Below are 20,527 nucleotides of genomic sequence, written 5' to 3'. Positions count from 1 at the left end.
TATGACTCTCTCTCTTCATAGAGCAGATCACTGGATTGTTTGGGTGAGCTCTTCATGCCAGAAGGGGCACATTCAAATTCACAGGAATAAAGGCATCTTTTCTGTGCTTTGTGAAAGGTGATTGGCACCTGTATGGATTTCCAGAGCAACTAAAGCTATGGGCAATACACACCTAGACTGCTTAATTGTGTGTAAAATCTTTATAAAGATCTTTACATGCTTAGATTCCTGACAAACTTTGGGCTCCAATGTCACTAAGATAAAAGATTTAGAATGGTACCAGTTTATACCAGCTCAGAAACTGGTCCCCCCCAACCAGTCCAGTAAACTACGTCCCATACATGCACATAACCTGAATAGTACTGCATTTAGTCTGCATAGAAATAGACAGAAAAGGAAACCCCATTGTGCCAGCTAGATAGAGAGGATCTTTCCTTTATGTATGTGCTGAAGTTGTCAATTCATAAAGGTACTGCCCCCCCTTAAACGATATATGATGGAGTCACATGCCATGTTTCCGCCACTCTTCTGCAACAAATCGCAGTGATAAGAAGGTGTCGGAGCTGAGAAACAATAGACCCGTCACTTTATTTATACTAAGCTGCAAATTTGTCAGATTCTTGGGAAAGTGTAAGTGACGCCGACTCTTTTAGCCTGTACCAGAGCCTACTGTACTGTCCCTGCATCTGTTTTACGCTTTTAAGGGAAAGTTATCTTCACTGGAAGTGATAAGGACCTTTGAAAGAATCACTCTAACACTTCGTGGGAATGAACACAAAAGACTTTATCACGCACCAACTAAAACCAGTCTCACCTATTTTCACACATACTCTTCTGTGCTTCCCATAATTTATTGATCTATTTATTGACCGCCTGCCTTTGTAATATAATGTAGAATACAGAATGTTTTATTTTTGTGCCTGTATGTAACCCCACTTGGATAAAACCTTGTACCGACCCTACTGGATGTGGACTCTCTCTGTTGAGTTGTGCTGTGTGGAGATTGGGATTGACAATGTTTTTCTGCCATAGATGCTAGTAAATACTGTCCCCCGTGGCTATCTCCATTGCTTGCAGAATTGTTCACCCCAGTGATTTATTTAAACAGCATTCTGAAGAATGTATGGTGTTGCCCATTCTATGATCACTGCGTGGTTCCCAGTAACAAGTTGGGCCATGGGTCTGTATTGCTTCACTCCTCCCAGTGTAACTGGCACTGCTCACAGGCCTTTCCCTACAGCCAAACTGCAATCTCAGCCTGTCCTTAGTGGCACGCTGCAGGAATTCACGGGAGGTGTGATATCTCCCTCTGCTGACATGAACTGCCATGGCCAACGGTTGAAGTGTCACCATGCAAATCCTTTCAGAACCATCCACAATTCTTATGAAGCCATTTGCCAAGACAAACCATTCACCTTGTTAGGAGCGATAATCCAGCATTAGGGAGATAATCCGACATTTGCTTTTATCAGCTCTTTTCTGCAACTGTTCCTGTGGCGGTGATCTACCCAACGTGCTTCTGCACTGCTGTCCTTTATCGAACAGCACCAACACTTCTGCTCACCAGTTAAGAGGATCTATGCCTTAGAAACAATATATGACCCAATAGAGCCACCCACTGCCATTATACATTTCCAAGTGACCACACAGCATATCAGAGTGGCTGCCTTCGCACTCTCTTATTGTTCTAATAGAGGAGATGAGATACAAGAGTACTGCAGTGCTAGTGTGGGTAGCCATGTAGTTCTAACAGTAATTAAACCTGCACATATGGATATTCACAAGTGGAAATCAGCAAATATATCTACAGTACCTAGGATTGCATTCCTGCTTTGTTAGCAAAACTTCACCTTGACTTTACCTTTGAAAATAAACAGGCAAAGACATTTGCTGGAGTTAAACAGCAGAGATCAAGCGAAATAGCACAGAAAAATTGGAAGAGTTGTTTTATGAAATGTTTTCCTTAAGTAGTAAATTAAGGCTGCAAAGTCAGAAGTGCTCGGCTTTCAACACACCTGTCCATATAGATATGACACTCACATATAACATGGTGAGAGCATGACAAGAGCCAGTGCCATCAAGCTGTATGTGCTGGGGAAGTCAGTGACAAGTCCCTGAAAAAGTATTCTAGTGCATGCTTTCTTTTTCTTTGTTTCTTTACTCTTTTCTTCCTCCTCCTCCTATTCATCCACATTAGCACCGTGACTTCTGTTTCTAGAAGAGTTTATTTTTCACATTAAGTAGTAATGTGCTTTTCCTTTCATTTATGATTTATATAATATTGATGCCATCCCCATCTTAAGCTCTCCGCATGTGGACCCAAATTTCTTCAACATTTTCATGACCATTTTAAACCTACAACTCTTCCCAACACCTATTGACCTTTGGAGCACTTTTGAAGCCAAGGCCATGAGGGTAAGTCTCCCCAAAACTGAGGTCACTTAGGAAAAAACATCACCCGAAGCAAACAAAAGCTGTAGCCAAAGCCTACTCCCATCTTCTTCTCCCTACCTCCAGGCACTTCACAGTCCATCGTACTTCCATTGGCATTATGGTGCCTGGATTACCTACCAGCGCAACAGAAGGGACTCAGTGAAGTATTTTTCTGACCTCAGTCCCAAGTCAAACCCCAGGAAAATCCATCACTTATTTAAAAACAAAACAGAGCAAAACAATATTAAAAAAAAAAAAGGAAAAAAAGGATTTCCTGGCACTTGAACATCTGCTTCAAGAATTTGAAAAACTACAGCCCGGGGTTAATTTAAACTTCCTTATAACCCAGTTCAACATTTGGAGTGCAAACACTGTTAATAGGATGGGAACTGGGGTGGTGGTGAGTTGCTTACTATGCTGGGAAACAAAGCCAGAACGAAACTAGCTTGAGATAGAGGTTTTGTTTATATTGCTGACCCATCTGTCTTCATTAATGCACTATTTACAGGAAAAGTTACAAAATTAGCTTCTGCTCCTTCTTCAATTACAACAGCAACAAATAAAGGCAGAATGGCTTGTTTGCCCTCGACTAAAAATGGAAATTCTTATCAACACCCCTTGGAAGAAGAAGTTTATCATATGGAGCATATTATTGTTGAATATTAGGGTTAGGCTCAGGCATTTTGGATGGAGATGTGCGTTTCTGGCACAGGCAATATCAGGAGTGGAGAGTAGTCAAGGAGGCTGAGGAAAGCTTCAAGTGTTGGCCCATGCTTTACCCTAAACATCTGAGACCAAGGTAGAAATAATGTGGTTTTTCTCTCATTTCTAGAGTGTAGATGTCTAAATGCAGACAGATGAAAGCCCAAATGAGCACACCCTGAACCTCCTTCAGCCAAAATGGAGCCAGTTTGTGGCCATAAGTTAGCAAGCTGCTATGCAAAGCACTCAATGCATTGGCACAGCCATAACCCAATGAAGATTTGAGTTTGTGGCCTAACATCCCTGGGCATTTCCTAATGAAAACAGACAATCAAACCTTCTGCTGTGTTGAGCTTTCTTAAAATCATCTCAGTGAAAAGAAAAAGCCACAGGGGTTGGCAGTCAATGATCTTTAAGGTCCCTTCCAACCTAAGCCATTCTGTGATGGGTTGACAGTTGAACTTGACGATCTTAGCGGCACTTTCCAACCTTAATGATTCTACGATTCAAGTTTTTCACTCCAAGCCCAATGAAATAGGCACATGCATGAAAACAAAAACAAACCAAAGAAAGCAGAGATCCTCCCAACACTTCCCACCCACTTTTGCTCAGACCAGACACGTGTTTCCTAAGGCTGCACTGCTGCAAGCTGTTCCCTGGGGAGTAGGACATGAGGCACGTAGTGAGTCTGCTGTGCGTGCACAGAAGCATTTTGCTGGGAAAACATAACCAAAAGTGGTGGAGGGAGCAGCTGTTAAGAGTTACTGCTGCTTTTCCTGGATGGAAATAGAGGAAAAAGTCCACCTTTTGATACCCTTGTCAAGAAGATAAACAGTGAACAGCTACACATGCTGAGGTCTTGCTAAGAGCTCCTGCAGCAACAAAGCATGTTTGCTTTCAGGTGCATGCTAAGTGCATGCCAACTGACTCAACTGATTCACTTTGGGCATCGGTAAAAGCAGAATTTCAGCCAGTAACAATCTGTGAAATTTTCTGCATCCAGCCCTGTGCAGATTGCAAACAAAACCCTTCAGGCTGCATTACTCCTACAGATGGAGCTACTTTTTGGAAAGGACAAAGTCAGAAAATACAGAATAGACTTGTTATTGTATGCATTGTAATAATCTATCACCAGCGGGTGATAAATCACATCCAACTAAATGAGCTTACGTTGGGAATAGGAAATCAGCATGTTTGTTTAGCACTTCTGGATATGTGCCCACCATGATTCTGTGTGCAAGGCAAATTGATCAGCCCCATGCTCAGCACTGCAAGGGTTTTGCGGGACCTTTGATTGCATTTTTTAAGTAAACAAAGGAAATATGGGGGATAAAGGCAATCAACATGGTTGCAATAAAGGAAATGATATGAGAGGAATGGATTTCCGTGACACAGAGCAATGCTTCTGGAAAAAAAATGCACTTTTTTTTTCCTCCCTAGCTCCAAATACAACAAATTTTCAATGAAAACAATATGCAGTGTTTTATTTTAAAGGAGCAGATGCATAGCATGAATCCAACATCAGCACAACCACATTTTGCAGGAGCTGCTGCTTGCAATGACTTTGGGCCAAGGGATGCTCAACACGATGCGGAGCTCCCCAGTGTCCTTCAGCTCCGTGTGGCTGATGCTGTCCAGGATGGTGCTGAAAAGATACGTGTGAAGTGAGAAGGTTTAAACACAGGGTGGTCCCTGGAATCAAGCACGGCTTGCTAACTAGCAACAGAGGCTAAACAATAACCCAACCTTCCATCGCACACAGGTTTATGTTGGCTTTGCTATAGCAACTCCTTATCACCCCGGAGATTAGAGCATTTCAGATCAGTTGCTGTGAGATTTGGTGGAATCCATTTCCTGAGCTGTCACCACTGGGCTAATCAGGCAGAGTTGAAATGCAAAGGTGGGAAAACAAAACTAATTGTCGTGCAATACTGGGTATGCTTTCGCCATTGCCTGATTTTAGATGTTTGGCTTTGGATGCATAGAGCACCACAGTTTCCATGGACAATTGACTTGTTGGTCACAGGTATTGCTTGAAGCTGTTGTGTTGGGAACAGCTCTAGGGATGTGGATACCCATCCTTAGAGGTGCTTAAGGCCGGGCTGGATGGGGCAACCTGATTAGGTGCCAGATTCAGTGGTTGGCAACCCAGCCCATGGCAGTGGGGTTGGAAATGGAGGATCTTTGGGGTCCCTTCCAAACCAAGTCATTCTGTGGTTCTATTGTTCCTATGATTCTGACTGTCCTTGGGGTGCTTGGTCCTTGTCACGGAGCTGAGGAAGGAAACAAGGCAACAGTACTGTGGAAAGCAAAAAAAATGTGACCTCTCACATGCTTAGGAAGCAGATGCCAAACCAATCGCAACTTCTTTAACACGAGGTCAAAGCCCGTCCCCACCTCTCTGGCTGCTTCCAAAATGCTCTCATTTGGAAATATCTCCCTGGACGTGGCAAACAGCATCACGGACAGCTGACGACGTTAAAGGAACGTCCCTCTGTTCCCAGTTCCTGTTATCAGTGCGTGGTGTGAAGAGGGCTGAAATCTCACATTGTGTTTTTACATGCGATAAAGCAGATTTTCAGAAGGTGCTGATGGCACCTAGGCACCCTTTAGGGCAGGGCTATGCATGAAAAATGGCTTTTTTGGAAGCCTCTTCACCCAGTGGGCTCAAGGATAAATAAGCTGCCTCCTTGCTGAGCTCTCTACATATTGGGGTTTTCATTGGGGTTTGCTGTGTGCGGAAGGTTGAGCCTAGCAGTTAGGAAAAGTGCACCAAATTCATGTCACTCAAGCTGTGTATTTGGCTGATATTAAGAGATGGCTTCTTAAAATCAGCTTGCTTTGGGGGTATCTTGTACGTGCAGGAAGGATGTGCATTGCTCTCTCATTCCTGGGGAGAACAACATGTTCTCTCTGCTTTCCTTTCTTTTGCACAAGCCATCCTAAAGAATGGGGGGGACACATTTCCCTCCCATTGCAACTTGCTATTTTCTGCAGTAGCCAAGCTAAAAAAGGAAAGTTACTATCATGCTAAAAATGTGATTTTGATAAAATATGAGAGGAGGGACATACCCACAGGGCTGCATAGCAATATGTCGGTCACGGGCAGATCCAACCTTCTCTAAACCCACTGCTATCTTTCTCACTAAAAAAAAACACCCACCAACAAGCCAAAATACTTCTTTTTTTCTTAAAAAGGAAAACCCTCTTTATCCCACAGAACCCAGGAGCACCATCAGCTCACATGATGCCCATTCTGCTCCCAGAAGCTGCTTGTTCCCCCCACGTACTTGGGAATTTCCAGACCACCTGACCTCCATTGGAAAGTCTATCTTTTAAGTATGACCACTATAAACACTCCGCATTTTAATGGGCAGAATATCTTCAAAGAAGTTACTCTGCTCCTCAGAAACAGCTGTGGTTTGATAGAGGTTATTTTGCCTATCTGCAGCGGAAATGGAGGAATGCTCAGTTTATACTAAATTAAAGTGCACTTGTCCTAATCGCGGCCTTCTGAGCTGCAGCCAAGCCTTCCCACGTCATCACGCTCTGCTGTGGGCCGTGGAGGAATTATTTGCCTCTTCACACTTTTGATCTGCACGGAAAAGAGCGTGTGGCATTTCCAGCCCAGATGCTCACAGTGTCTCTCCTGGACCTTATGGAGAAACATCTCCCTAAAATGACTCATGATTGGATCACAGAATCAGGAATGTTGGAAAAGACATCTGAGATCATCTGGTCCAACCTTCAACCCAACCCCATCATGCCATTGACCGCATCCCTCAGTGCCACATCTCCATGATTCTTGAGCACCTCCAAGGACGGTGACTTGAGTTGGGCAATGAGAGGCTTTGTAACCTATGGGGACCCTAAGGCAAGGAAAACCACACAGAGTCTGACTTTATTATGGGAACATTCTGTTTACGGGTTAGGCTCCTAAATGCAGCTCAAATCTTACCCACATTTCCTTTACCTGGATTTTCCAACCATGGCTGAGCAAGCACAGGTTCAATACATGCACTGTGTCTGAGCTTGAGCCTAAGGAGTTGTCAGCATTAGGGCTACAGAACTCCCCCAGAACGAGTGCTATATACCCAATATTGACTTATTCTCTATGAACACTTTCCCACTCTCATCTTTCTCTTTTCACAGTCTCTTCTGCATCTCTTTCTTTCACCAGTCCTTTTTTCCTCAGTGCAGACCTATGCCAAGCAGGTCTGGAGCTGAACTTTCACTTCAAGTCCTCAGTAACAGCAATCCATTTGCATTAACTCCATCGTACTTGGCACAGAAGAGTGCATTTAGCCCTACAGGTCTTTGTTGAAAACTCCTGCTGATCCCCTTTCTGTACCCACAGAGGCTGGGCTGAAGCTGTGTGTCGTGGGTCACCCTTCTTAACTTCAATGAGTGAAAGGTTTCAGGGTCTTGCTCTATTCTTCCTACACCAAAAGCTTCAGCAGCATCGTGGTGACTCATTGGCAGGCAGAGTGAAAGCAAGCAGCCAAAGCAACACATTTACAATTAGCCACGTTGATTAGACCTTGTGCCAATGGCAGCAAGTGATGGGCAGAGACCCAGCATCATCAATGGGCTGCAAACCCAGGTTTCCACCAAGATGGCCAAGAGGATCCTGATGAAATAGCGAAAGATAGAAAGCTCCGTGTTTGGGTGCGTGAAACTCCAAAGCCTCAACAGTAAACATGCTGGGTTTATATACACATGGCTGTAAGGATCAGTGAGTTAAACTAACTGAAGTGCAATTTAACTGAAGAAGTTGTTGTGATTTCACAGCTGGAGCCTCGATGTCAATGAGCCTTGCACAGCACAACAAGGGATAGGGCACGAGGTTTCTTGATGGGCCCAACGAGCTGTCTGGGCTTCTCTTACTCTATGAGAGCAATAACCAAGTGCATGTGTTGATGCAAATGTCTTGGTTGTGTTGCTGACATCATTTGCATCCCGGCATCCAGGCATGCTGTGAGATGGGCTGTGCCATCCAACACCCTGGAGGTTTTCCATCTCCCCAGCTCCAGGATTTAGGGATGCTCTGTTCCACTCAGAAGCACTGCTGGTGTCTCCAATGCAGAGCCAGCTGGCTGGCAGGAAGGACTCTTGTTGCTTCAGGGTTTGTTTGGTTTTTTTGTGCAAGATATTCTGATTGAGCAGCAAGAGGTATCAGCCTGTTCTACAGGTAACTTGAGCAGCTGCAAGAGGACTTGAAAGAACACACAAGAAAAAGCTAAACAGTATATTGGAAACTTCCCGTTTCAGAGCATCAACCAGCCTCTAAATTCCAGGCTCCTTCCTCCACACAAGCCCACAGCCGGTCGCAGGGCATTGGACAACACAAGTCCCAGACTCTGGTCCTGCTTGGCAATTCCTTTGGATTCATGCAGCTGCATTTTATGTTTGTGCACAGCTGGATGTCTTCTCCTAGTTGGTTTTGGCATTGCTTTTGCTCCTGGATTTAGCAATGGTTTTTATCTCCTCCTCGAGCATCTTGTTTTTCTTCTCCAAGTCTTCCTGCAAGCTCTCCATGTTCTTCAGCTTTAGCTCCAGCTCCTCAGACTTCTTCTTCTCCCTCTCAATGTCCTGGTTCAGCCTCACCACTTTGGCCCAAACGTCGTAGTTTTCCTTCTCAAGGCTGCAGAGAGAAACAGAAAACAAAAGGTTTGGAGCAGAAGAGATCTGAGAAGTGAGAGTTTGACTCTCCAGGACTCTGACCTCCATGGTGTTAAGCAGTAAATCAAGCTGGATGTGCTGTCCTGATCCCCTGATCATCACCAGGTGCATCACAGTGCAATAAGTCAACATCTACAGTGCATAATGATATCATAACAGGTTGTGAAGCTGTTGTAACAGTGATAGCTACCACCATTGGATGCAGTAATAATACTGCTACTTTATTCTGGATAGTGCAGTAAGGATGGTAAGGCACTGGCTCAGGTTGTCCAGAGATGTGGTAGATACCCATCCATGGAGACACCCAAAGTCAGGCTGGACATGGCACTGAGCATCTGATCAAGCTGTGGGTGTCCCTGTTCATTGCAGAGGAGTTGGAGTAGATGCCCTTTTTGATTTCCTTCCAACTCAAACACTCCTATGGTAGTTCTATGATAGTATAATTATGATATAATAAGAACTATAGAGAGTTAACAATGCAGTAACACACTACTAAGTCATAAGAGCATGGCACACGAGAGTTGAATTTGAGATAATGTGTTATAATGCTGTATTTTATCATTAGTCATTGCTACTTTATCCTGTAGAGTATTACTGGTAAATAATCCTATGCAGTTCCGCTGCTGCCTTAAAGATGCCACCAACCCTCAGAGCAGCACACAGCAGCACGTTACCTTTTAATTTGCTCCTCGTAGGTCTCTTTTTGCACATCCATTTCTCTCTGCAGCTTCAGGACCATGCTTTGCAGGGACTCCTTGCTCTCTGGAGCAGGCTGGAACACCTCGGAGGGGCTGCTGGCAGGGCTGGTTGGCTCCTGGGGTTGATGGCAGGGGCTGGGGCAGGGCTGGAATTCCTTATCGGAGCAGCTGCTGGCAGGACTGGGGCTGGAGCTGCTGCTTTCCACATGGGAGGTGGGCACGTTGTCATAAGTTGAAGCCCGGTGAAGGTCAAGCAGCTTGAAAAGATCGTGAGATAACGTTCTCTTGTGTCCTTCAGTGAGCACAGAACGTGGGTTGCTCTGCGTGGAGCCTTTCCAAAAGTCATTGTTAAATAAGTCGTTCCTGTCATTGCTGCCTTTCTCCCCTGGAGATGCAGCAGTCAGGAAGGATTTTCTGTTAGGTAAAGTCTGAGTCCTTTTCCTTGCTTGCATTTTCCACGTTCCCAGTGTATCTTTGCATGGCTGCAAGCCAGTATCTTCGCTGGGTGCACGTGAGCTCACAGCCAGCCCAGGAGCACGGCTGGCACTCGGGTTGTCTTTCTGCAAAACAAAGTGGTAGCATTAGGACTGTCTCATTTTGCACATGGGCAGTGATTGCAGAGACCACAGTGTTGACAAAGGGCACGTTGACTCACACTTAACAGGAATGGCCACAGCTTTTCCATAAGGATTGTTATTTATCAGCTGGTGAGGCCATGGCACTGCTGCCCAGAGAAGTGCGGATGCCCCATCTCTGGAGTTGCCCAAGGCCAGGTTGGGTGGAGACCTGGGCAACCTGATCTGGTTGGAGGCAACCACCCCATGGCAGGGGTTGGAACTGGGTGGGCTTTGAGGTTCCTCCCAACCCAAGGCACTCCATGATTCCATTTGGGATTACGTTGCGTTTTCCATTAAGAAGAGTTCTCTGCTGAGACTCTTTCTTTCTGAGAAAAGACTTTACCCCTCAATGTTTTCACAGCACCAACACGAGTGGAAAAAGCTTCATCTCTTCTGCCTCTTAACTAAAAAGGACTTTAGGTAAAAGAATAATTTTTCCAAGAACAGTAAGTTTTCCAGAGGAAAGAGCCTGTATTCCAGATCTCTTTCCAGGGATGACAGATACAGTTCTTTGCCCTATAAGTAGCAAGCCCTCATATGGCTTGCTGACCCATTTAATCCCATAATCATTAACCAGCCATTTATTGGACTCCTGTTTTATTCCCCAAGGATTCACCCTTACCATCTGCCTTTGGGTTGAGCTCTCTGCCCTGGTCAATGTGGAGTCCTCTGCAGAGTCCCAGCCCACAGAGCTGCGCGGGATGGGGGTTTTCTTGTCATTCTGTTGGGTCACTGGGGAGGGCAGAACATCCTTGGATGGGGGAAAGAGGTCTGCGTGGTCGCTGATCATCACAGTCATCACTTTCTGGATCGGCAGCGTGCCTAAAAGAAATCAGAGACAGAGTTTGACTTGGTTTTAATAAGTATTTCACACCTCTCTACTCTAAGCAAGAGAAAAGTGACTCCAGCAAATCCCTGAATTGCAGGAAATCCATGAAATCCACACTCGGAGCAATTCCTTAGGTTAAAAAAGTATTAATTTTAGGTTTTTAATTTGCAAGTTTGTGGATGCAAATTTGTACGACAGTATATCAAATAGGCATCAAGAATTCCAGGAGTCCCTTTTACCTCTCATAATAGTCGCAGGATCCTCTATCTTGGGTCTGATGAGGTTCACTCCTATCACTGTTGCCAGGTTATCCACACTCATCTTGTTGACGCCAGAGTTCAGCTGTACTTCATATAGAAACCTATCAGGATCCAAGGACAAGCATTTCCAGTCAGAGATAGAAGACTGCAAAAGCCTTAGACACCTTAGATATCCAATTACTCCATTCTTGTCCTCTAATTCCCAAGGATTGAAGAAAAATAAGTGCCTTATAAATGTATGCTGGATCTGGGTCTCATAGATGGCAGTAAGAAAATCGCCATGTGATGACCAACATACCCCCCAAAAAACATCAAAAAAGGGGGAAAAATCCATCCAATATTTAATAAGCAGAGAAAAATCACACATCACTCAGGGTGAAAGCTGGCTGCTTCACTGTGCACTTGGGGTGTTTACCCCAATGGTGGAAACTCTCCCTTCAAAATCAGGATCTAGTGGCTAAGAAAGAGTCAGCCTCAGTCTTTAGGGTGATAATCCTCCTCACCAACATCCAGTTGGAGCTGTTTGTACCTGATGCAAAGGACTGACCTGCAGATGTAGCTGAGGAGGTTGTAGTTGTCTCGGGGAAGAAGGGACAGCTGCTTCAGGAGGTCCTGATGACCCTAAATGCAAGTTAAGGAACAGCTCTGTGAAGATGCACAGATGCGCATGGGTTGAAGAGAGGCTCTGTGTTGCCCCAGCCATCCCTATGAGGTGTCACCTCCTGGCATTTGCTTGCAACTGTGGCAATGTCACTTCTTAGTGAGAGCCAGCATAAGCTGGAGATGCTCTCTCTCATTTTCATGTGCATAGGAGCAGTGTCCACGGGTATGTCCTTGCTTTTCCACCTAAACACAGTATTAGGACAGGGCAGTTCCCATTGCATCTCACTCATCTGACTCTCACCCACACCCTTGCTCCCATCCTTGCTGCCACTTGGAGCCCCAAACCATAGGACAGCAGCTACAGAAGCTGCTGTCACACTCTTAGATCTGCCCTGGAAACCTAAGCTTTCATTTTAAGTCCAGAAGGAGAGAAACAAATGCACCTCTGTACCTTTTTCTGGTCCACGTCCAGTGTTTGGCCACAGAGCAGGAAATCTTCGTACTGTATCCATGGCACAACTGGCTCAGGCAGCTCCCGTAGGTACAGCTTGAGCAGAGATGCCACAGTGTGCACATCTGTATCCCTGCAAAGCCATAGGTGAGACCCAAACCCAGCTGGTGAGCAACCCCTGCCCTGTTCCATGCTCTGTGAATAGATGCACGAGGTGCAGAACTATAAACAGGGAGCAAAAGCAAGCCAGGAGTAGCTCACAGGGCACCTCAAGTCAAGGAATGACTCCAGTTGGCAAAATAATCTGCTTGGTGAAGGTTTTCCCTGCTGCACGTCCCCAGCCTGCGTTGGATTTTGCATGCAAACCCAATCTGCAGGCATTCACACGTTTGGCAGGAGCTCCCCGCTCTGCATTGCCTGGGGTTTGGAAGATGAACAGCAATTACTGGAGATGTTCAGCCAGGCCAGATGTTTGCAGCTTTGCATACCATGTAGTTTACATTATGTCAAAGGGACACTGTCAAGACAGTAAGCCTCTCATTTGACCTACCTTGAAGTTGCTTAAACTCTTATAAACTCGTAGCAAAAACCCCTCAGGTCATTTATTTTTAGGGTTGGTTGGGGTTTTTTTAAATGGACCCACAGAATCACGGAGGAATAATAACAGGACTTGGGGACACAGAAGGCAAGAAATACTCAGCTGCAAAATGAAGGGCTGGGATTGTTAAGCTTCAAAAGCAGCAAACACCCCTCATCAGAGCCTCCCTGGGGGACACAGGTGGCACCAGGGAGCTCTCTTGGCTTTAGGTGATCTGCTGTTTCAACACTTGGCTTTAGGGGATTTGCTTTTCCCTCTCAGCCCAGCAGAGGAAGGGATTTGGGAGGAGGCAGGTTTTGAGCAGCCAAAATCTCTTATTTCTCTGTGGGAAAAGCAACAGGAGGAAGATTCCAAGCTAATGGGCTGGCAGGGAAAGAAGTTACTTCTGTGAGGTTTAGGGTATTCTCTCAACACATTTGGACTCCTCTTCTTGCTCCTCTTCCCCTAAACCTCTGTCCTTAGCTGATGTGCTTCATAGGCTCTTCCCTTTACCTTCTTTGCTGTCTGGAACAACACTCATTGTGTGGCTCCCTGGTGTCCCTAAACTCCTCCCACAGATCTTCATCCATCTCTCATCACAATCCTTTTTGGGGGTTTCTGCTGAGCCCCTCTCTGTGTGCTGAGCCCTTCTGACGACCCCAGTTCTCCATCAGCACACTGCTGAGTGCCTTCAATGGGGGTCAGGCTGCTTTTTGGGGTGCAAGATGAGTAGGAAAGAGGGAATCCAACATTACCTGTCAAACGATGGCCTTTCCCCAGCATCAAAGGCATCCCTGAGCTGCTTCACCAGGTTGTCCTGGCCGGGAAGGCGGAAGATGCCCTCCTCATTCACTCCATGCTCCCGGATGAACTCGGCACATTTCTGCACCAGGATGGGCACCTGGTGCTGCCCAAACTTCTGCTCATAGGCCATGGTCTCTGCCAAGCATTGGCCAAACACCGCTAGGGAGAAGACATTGGGGTTAGAGGAGCCCGATAGCTTTGCTTGAGGTGCTCAGCTCTGTGTGCAAAGGGACAGCAGCACTTCTTCCTAAGAGTGAGAGCTTGCAGCGCCTGTTACCTCCTGAGGTTGAACCCAGCACCCGTCGGATGGATTTAACCCATTCCTCCATATCGGACTGGGAGTTGGCCATGAGCACACAGGTGTCCTGCCCAGCCCGGTTCTGGTCTCCAGAAAGCCCTGCAAAAACCATTTATAGACCATGTATAGTGAAGGTTGGCATAGGAATGGCAAATTCTTGTTGTCTTTGCTGAAGGGCAGGGATGAATGATGTGCCCAAATGATTCGGGGCTACCAGTCCATCCCAACATTGAATGCAATGAAACAAAAGGAAGTGTTCTCACCTGGGATAATTTCAAAGATAAATTTCCCTCCTTCCTCTGGGTTTCCAGCCACCTCCTTAATGGTGCTTCCCTGGAGAGACAGGCAGCCCTAGGACCAAGCAGAGCAGGAGCTGCCAATCCCCATGTCCCACCTCCGAGAGGTGACACGAGGTAGTGTCAACCCTGGGCATCAAAGTCCTTGTTTGAGACAGATTGCATGAATTGGGGTTTTCATTGCAGTTTTTCCTCATTAAAAATACACGTGTGTATCTATCTCTGTATATATAATCAATAAGACACAAGATCATCCAGTCCAACACATCCCACCATGCCCACTCAACCACGTCCCCAGGCGCTACATCTACTCTATTCCTAAGCACCTCCTGGGATGGCCATTGCCTTATATATACATCCATATCTCCTCAAAATAACCCCATAAAGGATGCACGCATATCTAGATAAATACATACATGCGTATATCTCCTAAAAATCACTTCAAGCAATAAGAAACACTTCTTAAATGCCATTTTTTTCTGATGAAGTTACTCTCAGAATGAGAATGCTGCTTGGTTTCCTCTTTCCTTTTGTCCCCCCTTCTCATGTTTTCCTCTTTTCTCATCCTTTTTTAACTCCTGTTGGGGGGAAGGGGAAGAAAATGCAAAGGAGAAGGGATGTGACGGTGCATACAGAGCCTCTTTTTGCTGCACTGGGACAGGAAATTTCTTCATTTAACACACCGCCACTTAAAAACAAAACAGAAAACATTTACAGGAGCGGAGCAGAGAGAAGAAAAAGAAGAAAATTGAGCAAAAGGAAAGGGGGAAAAAAAAGAAAAGCAAAGCAGAAAACAGCTGTTTCCTTTGGGTCTTCCTTTCACAAATGGATGGTCACTGTGGGAGGGGGTGGGTGGGGAGCAGACGAGACACGTGGGATGGTGTGGGTGTATGAGTCAGCATTGGCAGCCTACAGAGGGCAGAAATAGTGGTGTTTCTCCCTAATTTCAGGCTTCTGAAAGCTGTTGGGTTCCTATGGGCAGTGAGGACTCAACCGTCAGCTCTCCACGAGCCCCAGATGTGGTGGCATTGAGCTGAATGTTGGTGGGAGCAGCTTGAAGTGAGCTGTGCTGATATGGAGGGCTGCCGAAAGCGCTATCAGCAGCAATCAGCTTCGATACAGCACTTTCAGTTTCTACATTTCTATTTCGAGCTGGGGAAACAGCTCCTCCCAGACACCTCTGAGAGGGGAAAAAGCCATAAACAGGGTGTGCATCCCATCACCTCTGCCCCTTGTTTCACCTCCAGGGTCTGCTGATCACTTCCCCCTTTGGAATTATGTTAGCTTGGGATGATTTTTGCTACGGCCCCAGTCTGCACAGTGAGCATCTTTTCTGGCCCCCAGAACAAGCAAAAGATGGTGGTGAAAATTCTCACAGGGTGGAGAATGGAGCTGAAATTATCCATAGACATTGGGAAAACAAGCTGATTTCCTCCCAGCTATTGTACTCCGACACATCTAATGTGCAGCAGTTCGGGTGGGTGGCACAGAGGGCTCATTGCAGCCCCAAATGAGACCCAAACACCAGTATGGCCGGCAGGGCTGAGGACATTGGGTGCAGAGACCTAAATCATGCCCCAGTGGGGATTGCATTGTGCACAGGGTTGTGTGCATGCTGAGATCACTCTTGGAGATCCCAAAACCCATCCAAACACAGCAGCTTTCAAGCCCTGAGAGGAGCAGGCAGTGGAGAGGTTTCCTGCAGCTGTGCGGGGTGGAAGAGGGCCAAGGAACAAACCCCATCCACGTGGCCCAACCTCCTGCCAGGATGGGATGCGAGCTGAAAGGCTGGAGATAGATTTCCTTTCCTTATCTCTCTCCTCAGAGGGGCCCCTCACTCCATCTCCTATCCCAGCCATGAGGCTGTCTCAAGACCAAAAGATTGCTTGCTTTCCCCAACAAGCACCCCATGAGATGGGTCCAATCTTAAGTGCCTACATGCCCATTCCAAACACAGTGCTGCCATGTCTCCCTGCCCTATGCCTGCTGTCCTGAAGGACGGGGAATGCCTGTAGGCACCATACAGATTTCAACACATGGATGAAGGTCCTCGTGAGGACATCCCACCATTGCTACCACCCCAAGGCAACAAACCCTCTTTAAAACCCATCTCCAACCCCATCCCCAAAGAGCAAAGCTTGTCCCCAGCCTACCTGCGGCTTGGTGTCATCCTCATCCTTGTAATAGTAGAGCTGTTGGCCCCGCAGCACAAAGTACCTCTGCTGCCAGTTCTTGACGATGGAGCGCTGCTTCTTCAGCCAACCCAACTTCAGTGGCCGTTCCATGGAGCTGGGGGAGCCGGGCCGGGTGGTCACAGCCTCACCACTCATTACACTCTTAGAGCGGGCTGTGGGGACAGGGAAGGATGGGATGGAGGGGATGGAGGGGATGGAAGGGATGGAGGGGATGGAGGGGATGGAGGGGATGGAGGGGATGGAGGGGACCAGCCACCAGCCCGATTCAAGCAGTGAGAGCTCTCAGCCCCTCTGCTTGCACCCAGCAAACTGGCTAGCTAGTTGTAAAGGAAGTGGCTGCAGTATCTATCAGCCCGTGCTTCCTTTTTCCTGCGTGGGAGTCATTGTCTTGCAAGCAAGAAGAAAATCATAAGTTTTTTCTTTTTTTTTTTAACCTTTCTTTTTTTTCTTTCTCCCTAATGGGAATGTGTGTTTTCTTTATCCCCACCCCAAACAGGCTGCAGCTGCGAGATCGGAGTGATCCAGCCTGGCCTAAAAAAAATACAAACCAGCAACAAAAAGGGCCTGGAAAATGAAGTTTTGCCTTTCGTCTGCTGTTGCTGAAGGGGATGATGGTTGAAAAGAACCGCAGTGATCACTGAGTTTCAACCCCCCCTGCTGTGTGCAGGGTTGCCAACCAGCAGACCAGGCTGCCCAGAGGCTGCCTTGAATGCCTGCAGGGATGGGGCATCCACAAGGAAGGAAGTGGGGAGGGGGGTTTGCTGGTGTCCCATCTCCTACTGCAGTGTCCCCATCTCCTACTGCATGGATGTTTCCCATTGGTGCCATCATCTGGCGCCATGGATCAGCACGTGGCCTCTATAAAAAAGCTTCTGCATAGCAAATGCCTCAGGAAGAATCATTTCTGGAAGGGATACTTTGGGTTTTACTCTGCACCGTAGGACCCCAGTGCCCATCCAGCCATGCAAGGGGACTATTTAGGATAGAACCAAGTGCGTGACTGCAGGGGGATTCAATTACTCTGCTCTGCACATGGTGACTTCTGACATCTCCCCTGCTAAAGCTAATGGTGACAATGCTAAGGGGAAGCTGTGGCTGACCCAGTGCTCTGAACCCAAGTGTCTGCTTTTCCCCTTGAGTCGATCAGCAGAGCTGCAAAAGCAGGAGCTGCAAGTGTTGGGATATTCCAAGTATTATCTGTTTCCAATGCTTGGTGAAGGTGCTGCTCATATCTCATCGTGTGCTGATGTGGGACGTTGCGAGCAGGAGCCTTGGAAAGGGATTTGCCAGGGATCCTTCTTCCCTGATGCAAACAGAACAGTGCAGTACATCGTGTTCCCTTTGCTTTCTCATCAGCTCATCCTAAACACCAGACCCAACATGCAACCATATGAGACCCAGCCATGATCCCTCACATACATGTGCATGACACACGCAGGTGTATTTGCAAACTCTCCCTGTGTTCTAGGCTGACTTAAGACCAAAAGAGAGCTTTGCAGGCTTGTTTGTACCCACTGCATGAGCAGTCTTTGGCCGCAGGGTTCACACAGTGGCGTGCAATGGGAGCTGCTGTGGGGAGCTTGGCTTTGCAAGCAGCATTGCTATTTTTTGCCTAGTAGAAAGTCCTCTGTTTAAACAAAACCAGAGCTATCGAGGCTGTGGGTCCCTCCCTGACCACTTTTCCATGCTTCTACCTCCTGTGGTCAGTGCTGAAGATCTCACGTGGGGTTGAGGTGAAGTTATTCCTAAGGTGACTCAGTGCTTGCGGCCTCTCCTGCATGCAGCCCTTCATCCCTGGTAGGAAGGAGTTGCTGAGAGCAAAAGCATTTCCTGCAGTAACTGCCTCTGAAGTTGAATGTTTCCTCCTTAACAGCCCTGGGCACTGCAGAGAGGAGGAGCTCTGCCAAAGTGCCATTTGCAGGAGGCATTGCACCATTCACCACTGCTCCCTGCTCCAACATTGGAGGGGATGTTGGGGATGTGCAATAAAACCCAAGAAAAGCAAACTTTCTCCAATAGGTTTTGCAATGAGAATTGAAGACAAAGCTTTCTCTTCCGTGGAAATCAATGGTGTGTGTGTTCAGCTCAGCATGAGGAAGCACACAGCATTCAGCACACAGTCCCAGGGCTCTCAAAGCTGTGGTCACCACTGGGGCCATGCAGAGGGAAGTTTACAGAGCCAGGAGGATCCAGCAAAGGCGATGGTGACTCATTGGAGATGATTTTCCACCCGTGAGTCACATCCCTGCAGACAGAGGACCAGGCACCCCCAAAGCACAATGAGAGTCACTGCAAAGATCTGAGCCTGCACTCAGAGTCCTGTATACACAGCCCTTGTTGCAGTGCAGCTTTAGGTGACCGATGCTGCCTCGTCCAGGGCCACGTGCAGGGCAATGCTCAGCAGCCCCAGCAAAAGTGGCTTCAGATAAAAGTCCCAAGGAGGGAATTGGTGACGTCAGGGTGGGAGAAAAAACCTGAGCAAGGGCAAGGATGCTTCCTCCACCTGCACCTGCAAGACTTGCTCAGCAAAGCGAGCAAATAGGCTTTGAGCAACAAAGAGCAAATGGCTCAAAACCCGGATTTCGAGTGGGCAGCAGCTCTGTGCTGCCTGTATCCCTCCGTCCCCAACCCCACAGGGCCACCCCAGCTGCGTTCCCACTGCACAGCAGTGCAGCTTTGCAAAGCAAATTCTTGCAAAGCGTTTCTCACCGCTCATTTTCAAACCATCTGCTGCCTCCAACACAGTCAACAGGGCCACGTCCCCATGCGACACTCAGAGCGGGGTTTGGGTTTGGGCTGCAGCTGCAATGGCTGCAAGGCTTGGCTGCAAGCACCCCGCAGACCCCAAAAAGGCTGAAGAAGGGCATAAAGAAGCACTCACAGTACCTATTTTGGCAGCATCCATTTTCAGGTTGAAATCCCAGTTCCGTGGCAGCTTGAGGGACATGGTGGGTCGGGAAGGGTTTGACGTTGGGTCTCCAGAGTTGAGGGGCAGCTTTGGAGAAGAGCTGAGGTGGAGCTGGGATGGCCCCGTGGGTACCCTCAGCCTCTGGTCTGATCCCCCAACGCAGCGTGAAGGCCCGCAGATGGCTGGTTTGCCAACGTACTTCCTCCTCCCTCCTCTACGAGCAACCCCATAAAAGTCCTTTCCTGCCCCGCCAAGCTCTTGCTTTGCTTCCCCCTCTTGCCAAGGCGCTGCTTTTGCCTTAATTTTTTGCTCCACTTTGCGTGGGGACGCAGCCCTGTGGCCTCAACCCACACCAGGAACCCAGAGCTGCAGTTGGTTGAATTTAAGGAAGTGGCTGAACTCAGAGCAGCAGCAAAGCCCAGAGCAGGGCTTTGGGAAATGCACTGCTGGGCAGCAAAGAGAAGCAACCAACAGCTGCAAGCAGGATGGTGTCCTTCAATGTCTGAATGCATCCCCAGGTGATGAGAGGGTCATTTCCCTCTCCCAAGGCTGTGGATGGGACAACAGGCTGAGCTGGTGGGGGGGGTGCAATCAGCCCATAGCAGGAGGTGGGGCTGGGTGGGCTGTAAGGTCCCTTCCAACCCAGCCATGCTGTGATTCTATGACTCAAACGTGGTTTAGGGTTTTTGCACCTGGTTTGCAACAGCGGTACCTGCAAAATGGAGCTGCTGCTTGGGGGGAAATGTTGCTGGTGTTGGGGCAGAAGGGGACAATGAGGGGCTGCAGTCTCCACCTCCTCCTGGATGGGGCCCTGTAAGAGGGGGAAGCTGCCCCAAGGAGAAGCAGAACGAGCAGAGTGGGGAGCTGGGGTGGAAGAGGATGCAGCCATCAGCTCCATGCTGTCACATCCCCATTGGCACAGCAGGGATGCACTGAGCTGCATGCGGCCACCATCAACAGCCTCAATCCAGGAGGAATTCACCCTCAAGAAAGGAGATGGGGCCTGACTTCACAGCCAGATTTGGGTTCAATTCTGAACAGTGAATTTGCAGCTGGAGCCAGCTGAGCTTCCACTGTACCCAAAGAGCCCTGAATGCAGAGCATCATTTTTTCCTCCCTCTTATTATTATCTGTAGAGAGCAATGGGAGCTTAAGGGGAGTCGTGAGCTTTGAT

The 20,527-nt window shown here is 47.6% G+C and overlaps 1 protein-coding gene across 1 annotated transcript; it reads right to left on the bottom strand.

Annotated features, from left to right (window-relative positions):
- Positions 1 to 7,213: 7,213 nt before the first annotated feature.
- ARHGAP25 (Rho GTPase activating protein 25) lies at positions 7,214 to 19,607 on the bottom strand. The gene is made up of 11 exons (XM_072357097.1): positions 19,332 to 19,607; positions 16,404 to 16,597; positions 14,218 to 14,305; positions 13,934 to 14,053; positions 13,608 to 13,815; positions 12,276 to 12,408; positions 11,769 to 11,842; positions 11,201 to 11,322; positions 10,755 to 10,954; positions 9,492 to 10,075; positions 7,214 to 8,779 (listed from the first exon to the last, which is right to left on the bottom strand). Exons 1-11 carry the CDS (start codon positions 19,390 to 19,392, stop codon positions 8,569 to 8,571), a joined length of 1,995 nt encoding a protein of 664 aa, XP_072213198.1. The 5' UTR covers positions 19,393 to 19,607; the 3' UTR covers positions 7,214 to 8,568.
- Positions 19,608 to 20,527: the final 920 nt, after the last annotated feature.

Source organism: Excalfactoria chinensis, chromosome 25, assembly GCF_039878825.1.
Source record: "Excalfactoria chinensis isolate bCotChi1 chromosome 25, bCotChi1.hap2, whole genome shotgun sequence".
Classification (NCBI taxonomy): Eukaryota; Metazoa; Chordata; class Aves; order Galliformes; family Phasianidae; genus Excalfactoria; species Excalfactoria chinensis.
Note: the sequence above shows the minus strand (reverse complement) of the source record. Positions and strands in the feature narration are given on the sequence as shown.

What these genes read in the sequence shown, in the direction of transcription:
- ARHGAP25 (XM_072357097.1), bottom strand. Translation starts at nt 19,392, where the DNA reads ATGTCCCTCAAGCTGCCACGGAACTGGGATTTCAACCTGAAAATGGAT. An exon ending in AATGGATGCTGCCAAAATAG is followed by an intron (nt 16,598 to 19,331) that starts GTACTGTGAGTG and finishes CTGTCCCCACAG; the next exon opens with CCCGCTCTAAGAGTGTAATG. An exon ending in TGGACGTGGACCAGAAAAAG is followed by an intron (nt 11,843 to 12,275) that starts GTACAGAGGTGC and finishes ACTTGCATTTAG; the next exon opens with GGTCATCAGGACCTCCTGAA.